The 21,133-nt window shown below is 38.3% G+C and overlaps 1 protein-coding gene across 1 annotated transcript in view; it reads left to right on the forward strand.

Moving 5' to 3' along the window:
- The window catches only part of LOC136863722 (zinc finger protein 236), a 795,935-nt gene that overhangs the window by 147,937 nt on the left and 626,865 nt on the right, over positions 1–21,133 (forward strand). Inside the window, exon 8 of the mRNA XM_068226059.1 lies at positions 14,650–14,799. Coding sequence (XP_068082160.1) covers positions 14,650–14,799 — 150 coding nt within the window. The remainder of the gene's footprint in view (positions 1–14,649; positions 14,800–21,133) is intronic.

Consider the following 21,133-nt stretch of genomic DNA (forward strand, 5'->3'; position numbering starts at 1 on the left):
GGGAATAAGGTTGTGCTGTAGAAGGCGTGCCGACCCACGAGCTGATCACTTATCATGGCCTCGGGATGGCCTGAGCAAATGTTAGGGGTTGCCCTTCCGATTGTAATACGTAGTGACTGGAAGCATTCTTTGGATTGCTGCGGTTTTTGAAAGCCAGACCTTTATTTTTAAGTATATTTCATGCTTGTTCCTTACATTTATCATATCAGGATTTACCTAAACAGCTGAGTTGTGATAGAGAGACTGCATTGTTTAGGTTAGCAGTGTTCTCCTCAAAAATATTCGTCAGCCGGATGGCAGGAATGAATAGCCGGGCAGGGAAAACTACGTAAAAATGAATAAGAAAACATTTCGTTTTATTCCTCTCAGGGCATTATTAATAATAATACGGCATCAAATACTGTGTGCAAACATATTAATTCGATGCCATATGGCTGCTTGCTTGTCAATGTCGACGTTCCGTACCGGTACTCTAGGCCCACTAGATGGAAGAGTAAACAGAATCTCTCTTGGGTGTTAAGGTCGAATTTTAGAGAATTTTGTCGGGTAGATACCAAATATGTCACCAGATATCTTTCACATGTTGACATCATACGACATGGAGTGTCGCCCTTCAAAAATCCGACGAACCCGGTACCTCTACCACTGATCCACAGAGGGCATTAACAGTAATATCAGACAGGTAAAATATTTTAGTGTTATTATCTCGAACAAGATGTTCTGCTGCTCGTTCATAATCAAACACGGGGGCATGTGGAGTGCCATACGGGTTTCTGACGTCATGAGGAATCGAGTGCTCTCATGCGATTCCACATAATCCAAACACCACTCGCGCATAATACTACAATATAGTCAAGCTAAACATTTAAACTCTGATGTAATTGATGCAACTATGCTAACAATAATGATTTATCATTTAAATGAACAGTTTTACAGTTTAATTTGAAGCCAGCAATGATTTAAATATATATTAATGTTACGTAATTAGCGTGTATCTAGGTTATGTTAGCCGGGCGATCTGTAGAAACGGCAGGGCGGTGCGCCCACTAAAATGGTCCTAGGGAGAACACTGGGTTCGGTATGCTATCTCTAACAGTCCGGATAGTACCTGAAGTTCTACAACGAAAATAATAACAGGAAAACGTGCTGTATTTATGGATCTATAGGTGTGGAAGTAATGTGTTTTATTATCATAATGTTTAATTTTGTACGTTCGTTGTCTCCATGTTTTTATTAATGCATAGTAGGTTCATGGTGTGGGTTACTGTAGTCACGTCCTAGATCGTGGACCATGGGCAACAGCTGAGTGGCCTAGTAAGTGGTCCAGAGAGTTGGAATACCAGTTACTATAGAATAGGAGTGGGCATCTCGGACATATTCTGAATCGTGGCCCTCCTTGTGCTCAGGCGGCTAGGACTATACAATTCACCGGTGGTCCATAACGCGTTAGAGGAGAGATCCTCGTTTGGAATATGTGCAAGTAGGGTAGCATCCTGCTTCATGAATTTACTGACCTCAGAACATTTTAAGTAAGCCTCGGACCTATGGGAGGAACGGAGTCCCACTCCCATTTGACAGGCGAGGGACTCCTTGGAAACAACTTGGCGAATGAAATGGAATTCGATGGGGAGCTATCAATATTAATGGGGCTTATGGAAGAAAGAAAGTAGAACTGGCAGAGTCTGCAAAGAGGATGCATCTGGATGTGCTAGGAGTAAGTGATATTCGGGTAAGGGGAGACAACGAGGAAGAGATAGGAGATTATAAAGTGTATGTGACGGGTGTTAGAAAGGGAAGGGCAGAATCTGGGGTAGGGCTGTTTATCAGGAATACCATTGCACGCAACATAGTTTCTGTTAGACACGTAAATGAGCGAATGATTGGGTAGATTTGTCAGTTGGAGGAATTAGGACAAGAATTGTGTCTGTGTATTCACCGTGTGAGGGTACAGATGAGGATGAAGTTGACAAGTTTTATGAAGCATTGAGTGACATCGTAGTCAGGATCAACAGCAAGTATAGAATACTGCTAATGGGTGATTTCAACGCGAAAATTGGAAATAGAACTGAAGGATACGAAAGAGTGATTGGTAAATATGGGGAAGATAATGGGAAGCGTTTGCTGGACTTCTGTGCTAGTATGGGTTTAGCAGTTATGAATACATTCTTCAAGCATAAGGCTATTCGCCGCTACACATGGGAGGCTAGAGGTACCAGATCCTTAATAGACTATATCTTAACCGACTTCGAATTCAGGAAATCTGTTAGGAAGTATGAGTTTTCCAGGGATTCTTCAATGATACAGACCACTATCTGATCTGTAGTGAACTAAGTATATCTAGGCCTAGGATAGAGAAAGTGAAATCTGTCTGCAAACGAATAAGGGTAGAAAATCTCCAGGACAAGGAAATTAGGCAGAAGTACATGGATATGATTAGTGAGAAGTTTCGAACAGTAGACAGTACACAGGTTCAGGATATAGAAAGTGAATGGGTGGCATACAGGGATGCTGTAGTAGAAACAGCAAGGGAATGCCTAGGAACAACTGTGTGTAAAGATGGGAAGAGGCGAACATCTTGGTGGAATGATGAAGTGAGAGCAACTTGTATACGTAAAACGAAGGTTATCGGAAATGGCTCCAAACAAGGGCCGAGGCAGACAGGGATTTGTACGTAAATGAAAGAAACAGAGCGAAACAAATAGTTCTTGAATCCAAAAAGAAGTCGTGGGAAGATTTTGGTAATAACCTGGAAAGGCTACATCAAGCAGCAGGTAAACCTTTCTGGACAGTTATAAAGTATCTTTGGAAGGGAGGGAAAAAGGAAATGAACAGTGTTTTGAGTAATTCAGGTGAACTCATAATAGATCCCAGGGAATCACTGGAGAGGTGGAGGGAATATTTTGAACATCTTCTCAACGTAAATCCAGGTGGTGTTGCGAACAGCCAAGCTCATGAGGAGGAGGAAAATGATGTTGGTGAAATTACGCTTGAGGAAATGGAAAGGATGGTAAATGAACTCCGTTGTCATAAAGCAGCAGCAATAGGTGAAATTAGACCTGAAATGGTGAAGTATAATGGGAAGGCAGGGATGAAATGGCTTCATAGAGTAGTAAGATTGGCATGGAGTGTTGGTAAGGTACCTTCAGATTGGACAAAAGCAGTAATTGCACCTATCTATAAGCAAGGGAACAGGAAGCATTGCAACAACTATCGAGGTATCTCATTGATTAGTATACCAGGCAAAGTATTCACTGGCATCTTGGAAGGGAGGGTGCGATCAGTGGTTGAGAGGAAGTTGGATGAAAACCAGTGTGGTTTCAGACCACAGGATCAGATTTTCAGTATGCGCCAGATAATTGAAAAATGCTACTAGAGGAATACGCAGTTGTGTTTATGTTTTGTAGATCTAGATAAAGCATATGACAGGGTACCGAGGAAAAAGATGTTCGCTATGCTGGGGGACTATGGAATTAAAGGTAGATTATTAAAATCAATCAAAGACATTTATGTTGACAATTGGGCTTCAGTGAGAATTGATGTTAAAATGAGTTCTGGGTTCAGAGTACTTACAGGGGTTAGACAAGGCTGTAATCTTTCACCTTTGCTGTTCGTAATTTACTTGGATCATCTGCTGAAAGGTATAAAATGGTAGGAAGGTTTTCAGTTAGGTGGAAATGTAGTAAGCAGTTTGGCCTATGCTGACAACTTGGTCTTAATGGCAGATTGTGTTATTTAGCTAAGTTGTTCACCTCAAATATCTTCTGATCAGTTAAAGATATAGACATTCAGTTCCCAAATTCCTAAATTGTATTAAGGGGCTCATAAAACACTATCCAATTCATCTCCATCACGTACGTAACGCGCCACGCTCCATGACGCTGCGTGACTCACGCCTTGTTGATAAATACATATAACTCGCCCTTGTCTTGAGTGTGCCCTGAAAAACAACAGTATAATGTACAGCATTTCAGAGGTACAAAACTTTGATTTTATTGATGTTGAATCGGAAACAGGCGAGATAACACAGTGGAATTCCAATACTTCAAGTGCTTTATTGTCCTTCTCATGAGTACACAGTGTATGAAGTGAAATCAACAACTTCAAAATCCATTGAATTACATGGTCATTGGAAAAAATGGATGCAAAAATTAACGGAAAATGTTATTGTTGGGCTCTTTGGTCCTCCTTAAAGCCAACATGCAAGATAGATGTACTTACATCACGCAGTGGTCGTACTTGAGAATAAATTTTCCGCTGGTATGCTAGCATACACCGCTGTTTAGACTATATGGTTCTGGTATTTTTATTTTTTAGGAACATTGTTTCATTTCCCCCTTTTTAATCACATCTATCATGCAGGGAAATGTACCAAAAAAAAAAAAAAAAGCCCACGGCACTTAAGACCCTTGAAAGGGCCTTGTCCTGCCCAGCGACCACTGCTCAGCCCAAAGGCGTGCTGATTACGAGGAGATGTGTGGTCAGCACGACGCATCCTCTTGGCCATTATTCTGGGCTTTCGACACTGGGGTCGCCATCTCACCATCAGATAGCTCCTCGGTTCTAATCACGTAGGCTGAGTGGACCTCGAACGAGCCCTCAGGTCGAGAGAAAAATCCCTGAACTGGCCAGAAATCGAACCCGGGACCTCCAGGCAAGAGGCAGGCACGCTACTCTTACACCACAGGGCCGGCTAGGGAAATGTACAGTTGATCAAAAAGTGGTTGAGAGGTACGTGTGTTTGTCTACAAGGCGTGAATCATGCAGCATCACAGAAACTGGTGCATTGCTTTCTGTCTAATGCCTGCACATATGAAACTCTTTAATATCTCCAAATGTACTCATCGGATTTACAAAATAACCGCATCACTGAACTTATCGCTTGATTATTAGTCGTCGTATTAGGTGAAATTAGTCTGTCCCATTTATAAAACCAAAGTTGCTACTGGCTTCTCTGTAATTACACACGTGATGGAAACGAATTGGGCCATGTTTTATGAGCCCCTAAATACAATGTAAGAATTTCTTTAACTGATCAGAAGATATTTGAGGTGAACAACTTAGCTGAATAACCCAGTATGTTGCACTCAACAGGACAAAGTTTAAAGAAAATTTAAACATTTTGTTTCATGACTGTGAGGAACAAGACCATATACAAGGATATGAAAAAAATATTGTTTATATGGAAATAAGCCACATGTGCTGTGTCCTCCTTAAAATTGAGTTAATATTTTCTGTAAAGATTCTTCAAATTAAAATCACTATCTGGCTATCAAAAGCCTCAGAAATGATCCTCTTTTCTATCATTGTCCAACAAAAGAGACTGGGACACCTTAAATGGTCATTAAATAAGTGAAAGAAGCTTGTTGATTTTACGAGTGTTATGCTAGTTGTTCTATGTCTGCCCATTAAACCCGTTTCCTGATACGGGGTCGGGGATGAGGTGATAAGAAATTATATGGCCGGATGTCTTTCCTGACGCCAACCTCAGTTCAGGAGCTATTGCAGATGAAATGAGTGATGGTGAATGAAATTGGATAAGGAGGTGGAATGAATCAGATATGGGCTGTGAATAGGAACTGCAACAGCATTTGCCTTGAAGTGAAAATGGGTAACCACAGAAAACCATTTTCAAAACAATAAATTGGTTTTGAACCCACTCATCACCTGAATGCACAGCTTGGCCCCCCTAACTGTAGCATATTAATACACGCAGCCACTCCACTTGGTTATTATGCTAGTAGTGTAATATCTAATTTTGTGTTGCTGTTGCTAGCCTGGTGCAGCCCTTGTAAGGCAGACCTCCTGACGAGGGTGGTTGGCATCTGCTGTGTATAGGAAACTGTGTGTTATTGTAATGGAGTGAGTTTTGTGTGTGGTGTATGAATTTGCAAGAATGTTGTGGACAGCACAAACAGCCAATTTGGCTGGGTATCGAACCTGGTTCCCTCTGAACCAGAGGCCACTACGGTGACCATTCAGCCAAGGAGCTGGACAGTAGTCTAATAATGATGAAGGATCAGAAGAAAATATAACTCTCTGAATTTACTATTCATTGTAAAAAGTATTTAAATACTCCTTCTTTTAAAATCAGTGTACCAGAGGATGTTTACGTAGTTGTACTTCCTCTTAAACCAAAAATCACCATGACCGCCACTAGATTTGACTCACTAAAAATAATTTCTATTTCTTTAAAACAATTCACTTATTGTAATATAAATGAAACAGGAGAAGCCTGTTATTATAAAGGCTTAGTCTTTCAATGTCCTCTGAAGAAAGACCAGAACATATCATCCCTGCTCTCCAAGAATGCATTGCTTAGGATACAAACAATCTTCATGCAGGATGGGGCACCACCGCACATCATGCACCAGGTACAAGAGCTGCTCTGCAACACATTTAGGGATGACTGCATCATTGGGCAAAGTTTCCCATTCATGTGGCCACCTTGATCCCTGTGATTTCTGGTTGTATGGTTATCCCAGAAGTCGGATTTATCAGGCAAACATCTAAACACATGCTGATTTGAAGGCGAGCATCACATATCCCAGCGGAGTTGCTTCATGCAATAGTAATGTATGAATTAGTACATTTGCAAAAAATTGTAGGTTTTAAAACAGCCATCATTTGAATAATGTTATAAATTATTTTATTTAAGTTTAATTGCATTAATGATAAAATTAGTATACGAGGAGTGTAACATATTTATTAAATGTCAGTTTATATAAAGGAACTAGCTGCCTCTGTGGATCAGTGGTAGGGTGTCGGCCTACGGATCCCAAGATAGTCTGATTTTTGAAGGGCAGAAAAAAGCCCATTCAACACTCCATGTTGTACGATGTCGGCATGTAAAAGATCTCTGGTGACACATTTGGTGTTTACCCGACAAAATTAATTAAATCTCACCCACAGACGCCCAAGAGAGTTCTGGTTTACTCGCTCTGCCATCTAGTAGGCCTTGAGTAAAGCGGAACATCGAAATTGACGAGCAGACAGCCAGATGGTGTCAAATTGAAATGTCATGGCAGCTGAAGCCATACGATTATTATTATTATTATTATTATTATTATTATTATTATTATTATTATTATTATTATTATTATTAAGGAACTAGGCAAAATTAATGTTTGCCTGTTTATCAAAAACATGTCCTTTTGAGTTGACTTTAAGGTCGGGCCTGCCCCCATGGATGGACGACATGTTGAATACTTAGTGTAGTCTATATGACATCACGCGTGTGTCATATGTAAAAGGTTTTGGGAGAAGTGCACCACCAAACGAGAAGGCTGTCAGCTTCCCCCCGGAAGATAGTGGGTTCGAACCCCACTGTCGGCGGCCCTGAAAATGGTTTTCTATGTTTTCCCATTTTCATACCAGGCACCAGGCTGTACTTTAATTAAGGCCACGGCTGCTTCCTTCCCACTCCTAGCCCTTTCTTGTCCAATCTTTGCCATAAGACCTATCTGTGTTGGTGCAATGTAAAGCCAATTGTAATATAAATGTGCCAGTTTCTTAATTCCCTTCTGCATGGCCTATGTTATATACCCACCAAGTTGCACATTTCTACAACCAGTGTTCCTGTCATTACAACCTGTTAAAACCGAGTACCTGGTGTATGCATAAGTTGTTGTTGGTTTTTGTGGTAAAGAAAACACATAATTTTCAAGGGAAATGCATTTTTTGTTTATTCAAAATATTGACCATCAGCTTCTATACACTTCGCCCATCTTTCAGGTAAGTTATGAATACCATGCCAGAAAAACTGCTTGTCTTTTGTAGCAAACCATTCATTGAGCCATTTTCCAACCTCCTCAAAATTGCTGAAGTGCTGCTCTACAAGCGCATGCCCCATTGATGCGAAGAGGTAATAGTTAGATGGTGCCAGGTCAGGCAGTACGGCGTGTGCGGAAGGAAGTCCCATCCAAGCAATTTCAAGGTATCTTTCACTGGTTTAACTGTGTGAGACGGCGCATTGTCTTGTAACAAAATCACTTTGCCATGTCTTCTGGCCCATTCCGGTCGTCTTTCGATCAATGCATGATTTAAATTAATCATTTCTTAGCGATAGCATTGTGCATTAACAGTTTTGCCAGGCTTCAAGAGATCATAATACACAATACCGCTCTGGTTCCACCAGACACAAAGCATGTTCTTTCTGCTGAAGCGATTTGTCGAAACCATGTTTCACTTATTCTAATTCATGGAGCGTGTTGTGTTCATCATATGTTTCTACAAGCAAACGATGACTTTCCACAGCCTTTTTCTTTTGATTAAATAAGAAAAGCGATGCGTGCCGCAAATGTTCTTTTTCAGGCACAAACGTTGACATGATCACTGAACGATACAACACAGATGCTAGTGTTTGGCGGCCTCAGCTTGTGTGTAGTGGTGGGTTAATGTCAGACGAACAAAGTGACGTATGTGTCTGATTCATACGCTGCCTACTGTTCACTGGCGCCTCTTAGTGAAACTGGAAAAGACTTATGTATACACCTGGTAACTTTAATTATGCCCATCCTCTTCTCTAGTAAAATTTTCTGCAATGATCTCTGTGTACCTATGAGCCCTCTTTTAGTGGGATGGTATCAAGGAATGTGGACAAAATCTTGTGATCCTTCGCTATAATATATTCCTTGCTTTAAGGTTCGATGTAACTCCTTGACTGAAAAACTGCATGCACTCCTCTTTGGAGCAATCAGTGTTGAACTTTGTACACCATTGTTTCATGTTTTGGTCTTCCATTATAAAATATTTCTCATCTTACTCTTACTATACCATTTGTCCCACACACACTGTGCCAATAAACATGTGTTCTTCTGTTATCTTAGGAGTCAAGTACCGGGCGAGTTGGCCGTGCGCGTAGAGGCGCGCGGCTGTGAGCTTGCATCCGGGAGATAGTAGGTTCGAATCCCACTATCGGCAGCCCTGAAGATGGTTTTCCGTGGTTTCCCATTTTCACACCAGGCAAATGCTGGGGCTGTACCTTAATGAAGGCCACGGCCGCTTCCTTCCAACTCCTAGGCCTTTCCTATCCCATCGTCGCCATAAGACCTATCTGTGTCGGTGCGACGTAAAGCCCCTAGCAAAAAAAAAAAAAAAGGAGTCAAGTAGATCGTAGAGCAGTCTGTAGTGAATATATATTTTAAATTCATTCTGAAAGCATAGAAATACACCCTTTTCTTGGCAGGGGAAGATAAACCTTCACATATTAACTAGCCAAGAAAAATTTGTGATAATTTACTCCTTCCTTCTGGTCATGCTTAGAAATTTTCGACCGGTCACTTATTGTATCACTCGTAGCCATAAGACCTATCTGTGTTGGTGCTACGTAAAACCAGTTGTAAAAAAAAATTAAAAAATTATTGTATCAGTAAATGCACAGTGGCTTTTGAAAGTCTTTTGACAACAGGTATTTTCATGTGAGTTGTTGACAAGAGCCCAACTCGGATATGATTCGGATTGACATCACATGTAGCGAAAAACTTGTGTAAGCAAATGTCAGAAAGTTATTTTATATCTTTAGATAATTTTACACATACTAGGGCTTTCCCTAGTGTGTATGTTTGTATTTATGTATTTGAATGTCACCTTCATAGTGTAAGGAGTATGCAACTGACTATAGAAAGCCTATGATACATGCTCTGAAGGAAGAATTAAATAAAATGAATGTATCTTTTAATTAATATATAATATTCACACAGCTTATGATACATGCTCTGAAGGAAGAATTAAATAAAATGAATGTATCTTTTAAGTAATATATAATATCCAGACAGTTACTGTACGTCTCATACTTCCTCTGTCCCAAAATAATACTGTAGTTGCATTCCTGTAGCAAGCTTTTATTATTTAGAAATCAATCTTAATAGCCATTTAAGCAAAGAACATTGATGTTTGGTCTGTCACCGAGCATATGAAGCTAGTTTAGCCTTCTGGGCAATATGAATGACTTTGGTAGGTTGTCGCATATACTGGGCCATTCAGTTCAAAGTAAGCTATCTTTCAATGCAGTGGTTGTTACTTGAGTCTGATGTTTTGTTGACATAGTAGAGATAATTAATGTTTACATAGTGTAGTTTTTGTGGCTAGGTAACATTGGAACAATGGGAAGAGTGAAAAATATTGGAGATGATCAGCGGCGGGCCATTTACGAGCATTTACTTTGTGTAAGCAATAATTGCGTCTCGTAAAAAGGTGCAATAAAGGAAAGTGCTGTGAAATTTGCCATTCATAGGTGGTCCATGGAGCGCATATGGAAACAAGGTGAGAACTCCATAATGAATGACAACATTGTTGCTGATGTCTCCTCTAGAATGAATGGGAGAGTCGGCAGAAAGAAAAACTCCATAGATCAGGATAGACTCCAAGAAATTCCATTGTGTCAAAGAAAGACTATCAGATCTCTGGCTGTCGCTTTGGGTATGGAAAAATAACAGAAAAAGATGTAAGATGACATTCATAAATATTGAGACCAACACTGAACTTAACAGGAGAACAGAAACATTTACAATTCTGCTTGCCAAGGCTGTATCCAGCAATTTTGATACATAGAGCAAGATTTCAGGACATGTTCAATCAGATCCTTATTCATGGAAAATGGTTTTGCATGACTGAAGAAACAGTTTTACCTTGCAGCAGATGAACCCGATCCACATTGAAATTGTCAGAATAAACACTTCATTACGAAAGTGATGTTTTTAGCAGCAGTGGCACGTTTCTGTCTTGATGCAATACTTAACCAGTACTTTGATGGTATAATTGGGCTATTTCCGTTCATTGTCCAGGAGCCAGCAAAACGTAGTAGGAAAAATAGGCCTAGAGGGACAATGGTTACAAAACCTATCCAATCTGTTATACAACACAAATACAGAAAAATTCTCATCGAGAAGGTACTTCCTGCTGAAATGAATGAAAAATGGCCTTCATGCACATCATCAAAACCCATCTACATACAACAGGATAATGCAAAACCGCACATTGATCCTTTTGATCCTGAGTTTAATGCTGCCGCTGCTATATATTTGTGTTGTCAGCCTCCAAATAGTCCAGATCTGAATATCCTCAATCTCGGCTTCTCCAGTGCCATACAGTCTCTCCAACATCAAGAAGACCCATCCACAGTAGATGGACTTTTATTTATTATTATTAACAGATACATCACAATTCAGAAATATGTTATCTGTTTGAAAAGCCTTTGAAGACCTTTCTGCTGAGACACTGAACAATGTTTTCCTGACCCTGCAACAGGTCATGATTGAATGCATAAAAGTTCATGAAACAAATTTCTACAAAGCGCCTCACATTAGGAAAGAGAGAATGCAATGATAAGGGTGTGTACCTCTAGTTCTACAGTTTATTTTATTTTATTCGTATCAGAAGCAATACTTCATGTATACATTAAACAATGATTAGGTAACTGGGGTAAAAACATACTAGAGGTACATTCATAGTAACAATTGTCATATCATATCGGACCAGAATTTGGCGAGATCTCAACAATTTGGTGTGGCCTTCACTAAATCTTGCATAGTGCAAACGAGAGGGCAGGAATTGCAATGAAGGAGGTGTGCCATGGTTTGTTCTTCTCTGCAGGCGCAGAGGTTTGACTCATCAGATAGACCCAACTTCTTCATATTGATCTTAGATCGACCGACCCCAGACAGCAGCCTTTTCACACTCTTCCATGTAGACCACTACTCTTCATAACCGGCAGGAAGAGTTTCTTTCTAAATGCAATATTGTTCACAAATGGAAGACATCAAGTGCTTGCGCCCGGAGAGTCAGCGGAAGACTCCTCTTCCCAATCAGGTGAAACCACTCTAACAAGATAACTTATTTACCATTAAAAACAGTAATCAAATCAGTGGAATTCTTTGTACGAGGGCTTTTTTCAAAATCGGGACCGTATCATATCCATGTAACTCTGACATTGTCATTTCACCTCATGCTACCTTAGACAGTGTTAAGTGACCAGGTGCAGTTGTGAGTACTGTCAATAGCATCGGCTTGTAGCGTTTTATTAGTACTCTATGTATATTCTTTTCTATATTGTGTATTGTCAATAAATTATTTGCTAAAGAAATACGACTTTTATTTTGGGACAGAGGAAGTACAAACCGGGCAAGTTGGCCATGCGGTTAAGGGCATGCAGCTGTGAGCTTGCATCTGGGAGATAGTGGGTTCGATCCCCACAGCCCTGAAGATTTTTTTCCATGGTTTCCCATTTTCACACCAGGCTGTACCTTAATTAAGACCTTGGCTGCTTCCTTCCCACTCCTAGGCCTTTCCCGTCCCATCATCACCATAAGACCTATCTGTGTCTGTTCAACGTAAAACAAATTGTAGGAAAAAAAAAAAAAGGAAAAAAGGAGTACAATATGGAGACCTAAGTCCATATTATCAGGAACAATCTGTGAAGATTATTATTATTATTATTATTATTATTATTATTATTATTATTATTATTATTATTATTGTAGTAGTAGTAGTAGTAGTAGTAGTAGTAGTAGTAGTAGTAGTAACATAGCCTCAGCTGCCGAGTTGCTGACCTACCATTTCAAAATCCTGTTGTTTTTTTTTTTGCTATCTAGCAAGGAAAACTGAACTCTACTGGATGGATGCTATGGTTGAGATAATTTAATTTTTTTTCAATGACAATTACTGCACCACCAGAGATATCCGATATGCCATCAGTGATATGGAATACCAAGATTTTTGTCCGCCCTTTAAAAATAGACTACTTCAGCAGGGATCAAACCTGCAAATTTTGGATCATAAGTTGGACACTATACCACAATTCATCAAGACAGCAGATCAGATATATGATACAAACCTGCTCATATTTTTGTGGGGGGGGGGGGGGGGGCGGGTAGAGAGAGAGAGAACACACACTGGTTGTCCCGAAAAGTATAAAGTAAGTCGCGATAAATAAAATCAATATCTGTACTCACCACTGAATTCTTTGTAGGTTCAAAATCTTTCCTCTTCATGCCTCTTAACCATTTCTTCCTCAAATCTTCATTTTGGGGAAATTTAGAAACATGCACTTTGATTGCACTATCGTAATTCCCTGTACAACAACATTTAAACATTTAACAACCATTGTTATATAGGCCTACTTCAATAGCAATAACCTTTTTAAAATAATATTTTCATTGATAAAACAAATATCACGTACAGTTGAGTATTCTCGACAATACGGCTACAGAACACGTGTTCGCCTACTGATAGTGACGTCACCAGCTTCATAGCAGAGAACTGGAAGGCTTTGTAATCTAGGTGGTGTTGCGCCAACTCCCAACCTGAAGGACCAATGACTCTTCTGTCACGGTTACTGTACCTTAGCCAACACTGTCCTGCTTAAAGCCACTGGATACTCACCCTAAGGGGTAGGATTTTCCAGTTGTGTAAGAAAGCAGGCTTACCAATTTGAGCATTTCTCAGTATTTATAGACACTCCTGCTTGACATTAGTGTCCCCACTAGGGCTCTTTAACTAGCCATTCACCCTACCCATTTATCTCAGCCTGCGACTGGCACAGAACTGAGATGGATTGCTTCCATTGTGGCTGGGTTAATGCAAACTGAATACTGTTTTGTAAAGAAAGGCTGAGAAATATTTATTTCAGTCAGTACATAAAGAGAAGCCTCCGTGGCTCAGGCAGCAGCGCGCTGGCCTCTCACCGCTGGGTTCCGTGGTTCAAATCCCGGTCACTCCATGTGAGATTTGTGCTGGACAAAGCGGAGGTGGACAGGTTTTTCTCCGAGTACTCCGGTTTTCCCAGTCATCTTTCATTCCAGCAACACTCTCCAATATCATTTAATATCATGTCAGTCATTAATCATTGCCCCAGAGGAGTACGACAGGCTTCGGCAGCCGGCACAATTTATATCCTCGCCGTAAGATGGGGGCTTCATTCATACCATCCCTGACCCGGTCACTAACTGGAAAACAGGTTGTAGGTTTTCAGTACATAAAGAGAAAAGTGTGTAACAATCCTTAATCCCGTTTATCTTGAAAAGACAATGGGCAGTTACTATTTCCTGTGACTCTGATATTTGATTTTTTAATTGTAAGCTATAAATTTCATTTTTGTTCTGTATTGAAGTGCAATTATAAGTAATAAATTGACAAGAAATGGTGGTTGTGATCTTCTTGTCATAATATGATGTCTTTAAGCTGAGTTAGGACCTCAGGCAAAGAAGTAAATCTGTATAGTGAAATGTACATACTGTACATATTGTACATAATATTTCCTGTGACTCTGATATTTTGACAAGAACATCACAACCATAATTTTTGTTAATATATGTATTTTAATGTTATAATTATTCCTGCAACATTGTCTTTGTCTTGTATACATATGTTTTAGTTATCACATGATCTGTTTAATTTTTATTTGGCTGAAGATGGCCACTAAGTGGCTGAAACTAGTCCCAAGACTGGTCCCAAAACTTGAGAATCATTGTTACACTACCACGCAGTAGGCTGCGGGTGACTTACTGTAGCGATAATTATATGATCATAGATATAGTGTCTAATACTTCAATACATTTGTGTGCTTTATGTCAGTATGATAACTGTAGGTCTGTTGAACATTGAAGCTTTGCATTACAGGACAAATGAAAGGTTTCGTTTTTCTTTCTTTTTCAGGTGAAGGCTTCTCTGTCACATAAGTGTCATAAACGGAACATTGACAGAACAGCTTTCATACATAAGTGTGACATATGCTTTAAATGTTTTCAAAAGCCCAGCCAACTAATCCGTCATAAGAGAATACATACCGGGGAAAAGCCATATAAGGTAAGTAAATAAGACGGGAACACATAGAAAAATATAAAATGTTACTAGCTGACCACATCCAAATAAGTTGACATTATGAAGGAGTGAGTATAATTTATCCCTTTAATAGGATCTCTCTCTCTCTCTCTCTCTCTCTCTCTCTCTCTCTCTCTCTCTCTATGTGTGCGTGTGAGTGTGTGTGTGTGGGTGGGTGGGGGGTGCCTATTATTTTCAAGAACAATCCTAAAATATTGCTTTATACATTTTCATATTTTCCCTGCTGTATGGCATGTCTCTTATTCATCCTTTAGCATGTCTTTCTCATATTTGATGATGGGTGCTTGAATACTTTTTCCCCTTCTTTCCCTATGTGCTTTGACCATAGTTATGCTAATTTGTAGCTGGCACTTCTTGCTTAACATTTAAGCCCTTGGTATTCATTCATTCATTCATTCATTTATCATTCATTTGTTAATTCATTTCCTCATTCATTCATTCATTCATTCATTTGTTGATTCATTCATTCACTCATCATTCATTCGTTGATTCATTTCCTCATTCATTCGTTGATTCATTCATTCATTCATTCATTCATTCATTCATTTCCTCTCTCATTGAAGGTGGTGTTTCATATATTATGCTTTTGTAGCTTTTGCATGCAGTCAGAGATTGAAACATGAGTTTGATGTCAGAGGAAGTATATTTGTTCCAATAAAGGTAAACAAATACCATGTTGATGTATCCCATAATGATAAACATTGAATGGAATACTGCTTATTTCACCTACGTGTTTTGAATATTATCTTAATAGATAGGATGGCATAAACATTTTGCATCCATATAATTTTTCCATTTGCTACTGTTTATTACTAAACCAAAACCTTGTCGTACTTTCTATGGGGACTTTTATTTTGCTGATTGCTAGATTTAGAGATGCTAACTACTTAACACTTTAGAGTTGTGTTTATATGAAAGAATGTAATATGTTTATGCACTATTATATCCATCTTTGAACAAGACTTATGGAGATTTATAATTTGTTTATCATTGATCCAAGGCAAATCCATTTCTATCCAAAATACAGAGGGGAAACTTATAACCTCTTATTTGCTTGATATAATTATTTCTCTCACAGTATAAAATGAAAAGAATGAGACATGTTGTGTCGTATTTCATTTAAGGTGAAACATTCATCGTGGTATTTGATGCCTTTAGGTGGTAAAATGTACTAATACCATGTTGCCTTGTGATTGGTACTTCTGACACCAAGTTTTTTATGAGTGTTTATTTATATTTAAAAACTGTTCCTTCCATATCTGTCTCTGTCATATACAGGCTCTTCATTGCAGGAAGTCTTATTTTGATCTAGGATTTTTCAGTGGTTAATTTAGTACCATTGCATTAAATGGATTATATGTAACTTGAAAGCTTTCCAGTCTGTCAAACACACATTTTCAATATAAATTGTAACACTACAACATATCTGTAAAAATACACCCTATTAAAAAAAAAGTCTAAAAGTAGCCTTTAGAATGAGCAACACACTACAAACACACATCAGCCAAGTGCAACCTAACAAAAAAGACCCTTCCTCGTAGTCAGGAGTCAGTGAACTCAAGTGCCAATAACCTGACTGCAATGTCACATATAAAGGCCAAACAAGACATAATTTCCACACAAAAGACAAAAATGCGATCAGATACAATCGGCATTCAGCCTTCGGAGAGCACATATATGACAGTTCACACAATTTCACAGACATCAACACAAATCTAAAAATTTTACATGTCGAAAATAAAAGTAAATTCTTGAATATTAAGGAAGCAATCAAAATTTAAATTGCAAAAGAAAGCTAACAAAATCAACCTGATTGATCATACACATTTAAAATTTGCCCCCTCTTCACCCTACATATTTAATATCTGGCCAACATTTACACTTTTTGCATTAGCGCTTAATGAATTCCACAGGAGGAAATCTCTGACTTAAATGTCTGGAATGTAGGTTAGGATATTCTTACCTGTAGTAAATTTCTCTTCACCACTCGAGATGATCTTGTTAGATTATCATTTATCACTAACAGTAACTTCTTACAAGAAACTCTCAAATTCAGTTCCATGCTTTATTTAGTCAAATCATTAGTGTGCATTTCTCCCTAATACACAAAATACATTAGAACATTAGGAAATGATTAAGTGACATACTCCTCCCCTCGACACGGAACAGAGTTGATAGAAAAGGTAAAAATCTTTGAATATTAAAGGAAACAATCGAAATTTACAAAGCAAAGCTTGCCAAGCCAAGCCAACAGAGATGATCACAAAACTATAAAATGCCCCCCTTTCACCCTAATTAATTTACACCTGGGCAACATTTCAACTCTTTGAATTAGCCCTGATATTTTAGATTATGATTTATCATTCAAAATAACATCTTACAAGATACTCTCTAATTCAATTCCATATTTTATTTAACCAAAATCGTTAACGTTCATTATTCCTCAATACATAAAATACATTACAACATGAAGAAGGAAAATAACCTTGTTTCCCCCTCCAATATATAGAAGGAAGGATCCCCAATGCTCCCCTCGCTCTCCCCTCTGCTCCCCCTCCCCTCTTGGAAGAACAGTATGCAACACTCACAAAAACTTTCCACTAGCCTCTCCATGACCACAGTCTGGAAACAGTGTTTGAAACAATGGACTACATTTCAGCAGATTAGATAAGTACAAAAGTTTTTCATTAAGTTCATATGGTGACGGTTGAATACTAATACAATCATAATTTGTTAATACTTTTTCATATTATCACCAAACTCTCAATCATTGACAAGTTTACACAATGTAAACAATACTGTACGTATATACGCATGATTTAAGTGCTCTGATAGGATCTGAGGATGTTCTTGTAGAACAAAACTTGTCAGTTTAGCAGTGTGTATTTTTTACTGGTATGTTATAGTGTTATAATTTATATTAAAACTGTGTGTTTGACAGACTAGAAAGCTTTTAAGTTATATTTAACTAAGTCATCACTGGAGGAAAATAACAAATTGAATGGATTATGTAGTTTCATGTACAGTCCCTGGCCATATTATTTGACGCACCTTGAATTTTGAACATAATACTAGTTTAGGAGGTATAAAAAGCTACTATTTTGATCAGTCTAAGTGAAGGGATTTCATTTCTTCAAACATTACCGATTATTAATAATTGATAAACCACACAGTATTTATATTCATATATATTATATTTATATATATATCTGGTGAAAATACCATAATGTACGCTGTATTAGGTACACATTTGAAACTTTGCACACTATTGAAGTTGGGTTAGTTTACTTACAACACAAAATTTGGACCCAGTATATTAAATAGTTTTTCAGATAATTGTTTTTCCTCATTACAGATTTTAGCTAAAAATTGGTAAATAATAAAAAAGCTCCTTGCATAATTGTTTTTGTTGTAGCCACTTGGAATTTTTTCTGCAAGTTCACCTTGATATTTTCAAGGATTTCAGTGATGCTTTTTAAAATTATGAAGATACATTTGGAGATATTAATTATTTAATATGATTTTACTTCATTTTTCACAAAACATTTTCAGCTTTATAACTTATGATTAATGAAAATTCGGTTTTCTTATCTTTTTCCTTGAAAGTAGTCTGTGAATCATTACATAACCTATCAAGGAATAACTGTGCAAGTTAACAACTCAATTTGCTAAGAACTGTTCTGCAAGGAGCATTTTAAACACCAAAAATATGTTGAAAAAAATGTTTTGGAGAAGAAATATACAAGCTGCCTAAAACTCGCCTGCACCATATGTAGACCCTTTCTTCTTCTTCAAGAACTGTTCTAACCTTATTTTCTTCAGTTCCAGTTTCCTCCTCACTTTTTTGGACTGCTCAGAACACCTAGTTTTGGATAGGTAGATATATTGCCTGTCTCGTTGCCCACTGATTTTCCTTGCGATGTCACTTATTTCTTCTCCTGAGACAGCTTTCCGTACTTCCAAGCTAGTTTCGCACCCCATATTAAACTGGCTTACAGCTGATACAACAGCATATTCTAGTCGTTTCTTTTGACAAAAATTTTATTTTAGGGCATTTTGATCATACAGTGCTGTGAAGACTCTCATTTGCATTCTGAGTTCCGCCACTAACACACTAACATGTATTGTATTGAAAAGGTGGATCTATAAATATTATAATAATATTTGTGATATACCTCATCTTCAATACAGAGCCAAAATAATAGTTGCTTGTAACTAACACACCTGCCAAGAAGTTCATTTTTTCCAGCCTTTGGTAAGCGGGCATTATTTTTACTACCACTGCAAGCTCTAGCTTGGTTTTCATATGATTTTGACTTGCTGACTTCTCTTTCTTCACAATTGCCCTGTTGTTAAGCACCATGAGCTAATCCCTGAGGGGCACTTGAAGTGACGAGGTTTGTCATCAGTGCTCATGTACTGGTATAACATAGCATACACTGCAGATTTCATTTCCTGCACATGTGGAATGTAATTTTTCATGGCATTCCTGTAGTAGGAAGTTAATTTCCTTATGGTAAGAGCAGTCAAACTCCCTTCTTTCTGACCACCCAAAGTAACACCTTTCGTCTTCCACTCGATTACTTTATTCCATAGACCTGTCCCTAAACATTTGGCTGCATGATTGAGATATTCTTCTTTCACAATACAAACATAATTAATATTGAGAGAATTTAGATGTAAAAAAAAAAAAAAAGTCTTAGCATCACCATCAGACAGCATCACAATGTACCTGAACTTACAAAATTCAACAGACCTCTTCAAGATTTTCTCAGCAGCTACCATCCCCATTGCATTGGAGGACCCAGTGAAGTTTCTTTCACAGTCCTTTGCATGATTTTCATACAATACAATTCTGCACTTCCTTTCTTCATTTTTCTATCAGTCCTAATGCATTTTGATAGGACCTCATAATCAAGCACCAGACCTGTCAAAACATCAATGACAAATCCTATACCATACAAAGATGTGTAACCTCGTTTAGCCCACATACCATCATATGACACAGATATGTCTAGTATTTCCTTGTCTTCAGTCTGCTATCTACATCCAAATAAGATTGACGTACTGCTCTATGAGTCAGGGAAAGGACTTACTTTTTTAGACTGCATCCATCCTGTACCAGCAAATTTAGGTGATACTGGTAGCTAGACTTCCTCAGACAATTCATGCTTAGGGTCTGTGAAAATGACAACCATTTTCTTGTTTATATCAAATGCTGGTTGCTTGGTTGATGTGGATTGTATTCTTGGACTGCTCTAAGTCTTTCCAAGCTGATAATCACATTCATTACACTTACAAACAAGTAACCTTTTACTGTCCCTCACTTGCACTTCACAACTTGTTTTCCCACATTCACTGCATTGCACATTCCTAAGATGTTCACTAAAAATGTCTTTGTGAATAAGGACGTATTCATTTTAAGATGGAAGTGGTGGTTTGTTGTTTGTTGTGATGCCAGGAGAAGCACGGAATCGCTTCAGCTTTTCCTCACTTGCAGATGACATTTCATTACCACTTGAAGGACCCTATTTTTGTTGATTTCTATGTATGGGAGTTTCAGGCTGTTGGGAATAACTTGTTGATGAAACTGGCTCACCTGATGTTTGAAAATTATGTTGTCCTTCACCTACATCATATTTCAGAGTGGTGGGGTAGGATCTGTCTTCCACCTCATCTCCCTAACTTTGCCCAGTTTGATGGCTAGTTTAGACCTATGTTTCCTTGAATGCCAAGTCATATTGTTATTTTAGAACACGGTAATGTAAATGGAGTGCATAGAATATACTGAAGTGCATAGAATATACTTACAGTTCCCTAACAACAAACAGAGCAACATACTGATAGCTATGTGGAGGCACCAAGCAAAGGAACATACCTTAAGCATGTATCACCATTTCTTCCTCTCTGATCTCCTGGTACTAAGCTTGACTCAAAGAAGAGAACATTCATAATGCCTAAACAACAGTATAGTGAAAAAGCAGCCTGGACTTCCATGACAAGCAAAAGTATTGCAATTACTGTTTCCTCAGAGCAAATCAGTTATAAGCTGTCGCCAAGCAACGCAACAATATCATATCATAAAACAGAGAAACTATAGAATAAAACAAGTATAGCATTGTTTCATAATATAAATACAACATCTGGGACAAATATTACATGATGATATTACATAAAGGAGGACACAAATGAATAATTTTTCACAACGGAAGCTCCAGCTGCTTTCACCTGGCCAGGCCTACTTTGCAAGGTGATTTAAAAATGGCAATCAAAGGTCTTTAAACATTCCAAATGTCAA

The sequence above is a fragment of the Anabrus simplex genome, chromosome 2 (assembly GCF_040414725.1).
Source record: "Anabrus simplex isolate iqAnaSimp1 chromosome 2, ASM4041472v1, whole genome shotgun sequence".
NCBI lineage: Eukaryota > Metazoa > Arthropoda > Insecta > Orthoptera > Tettigoniidae > Anabrus > Anabrus simplex.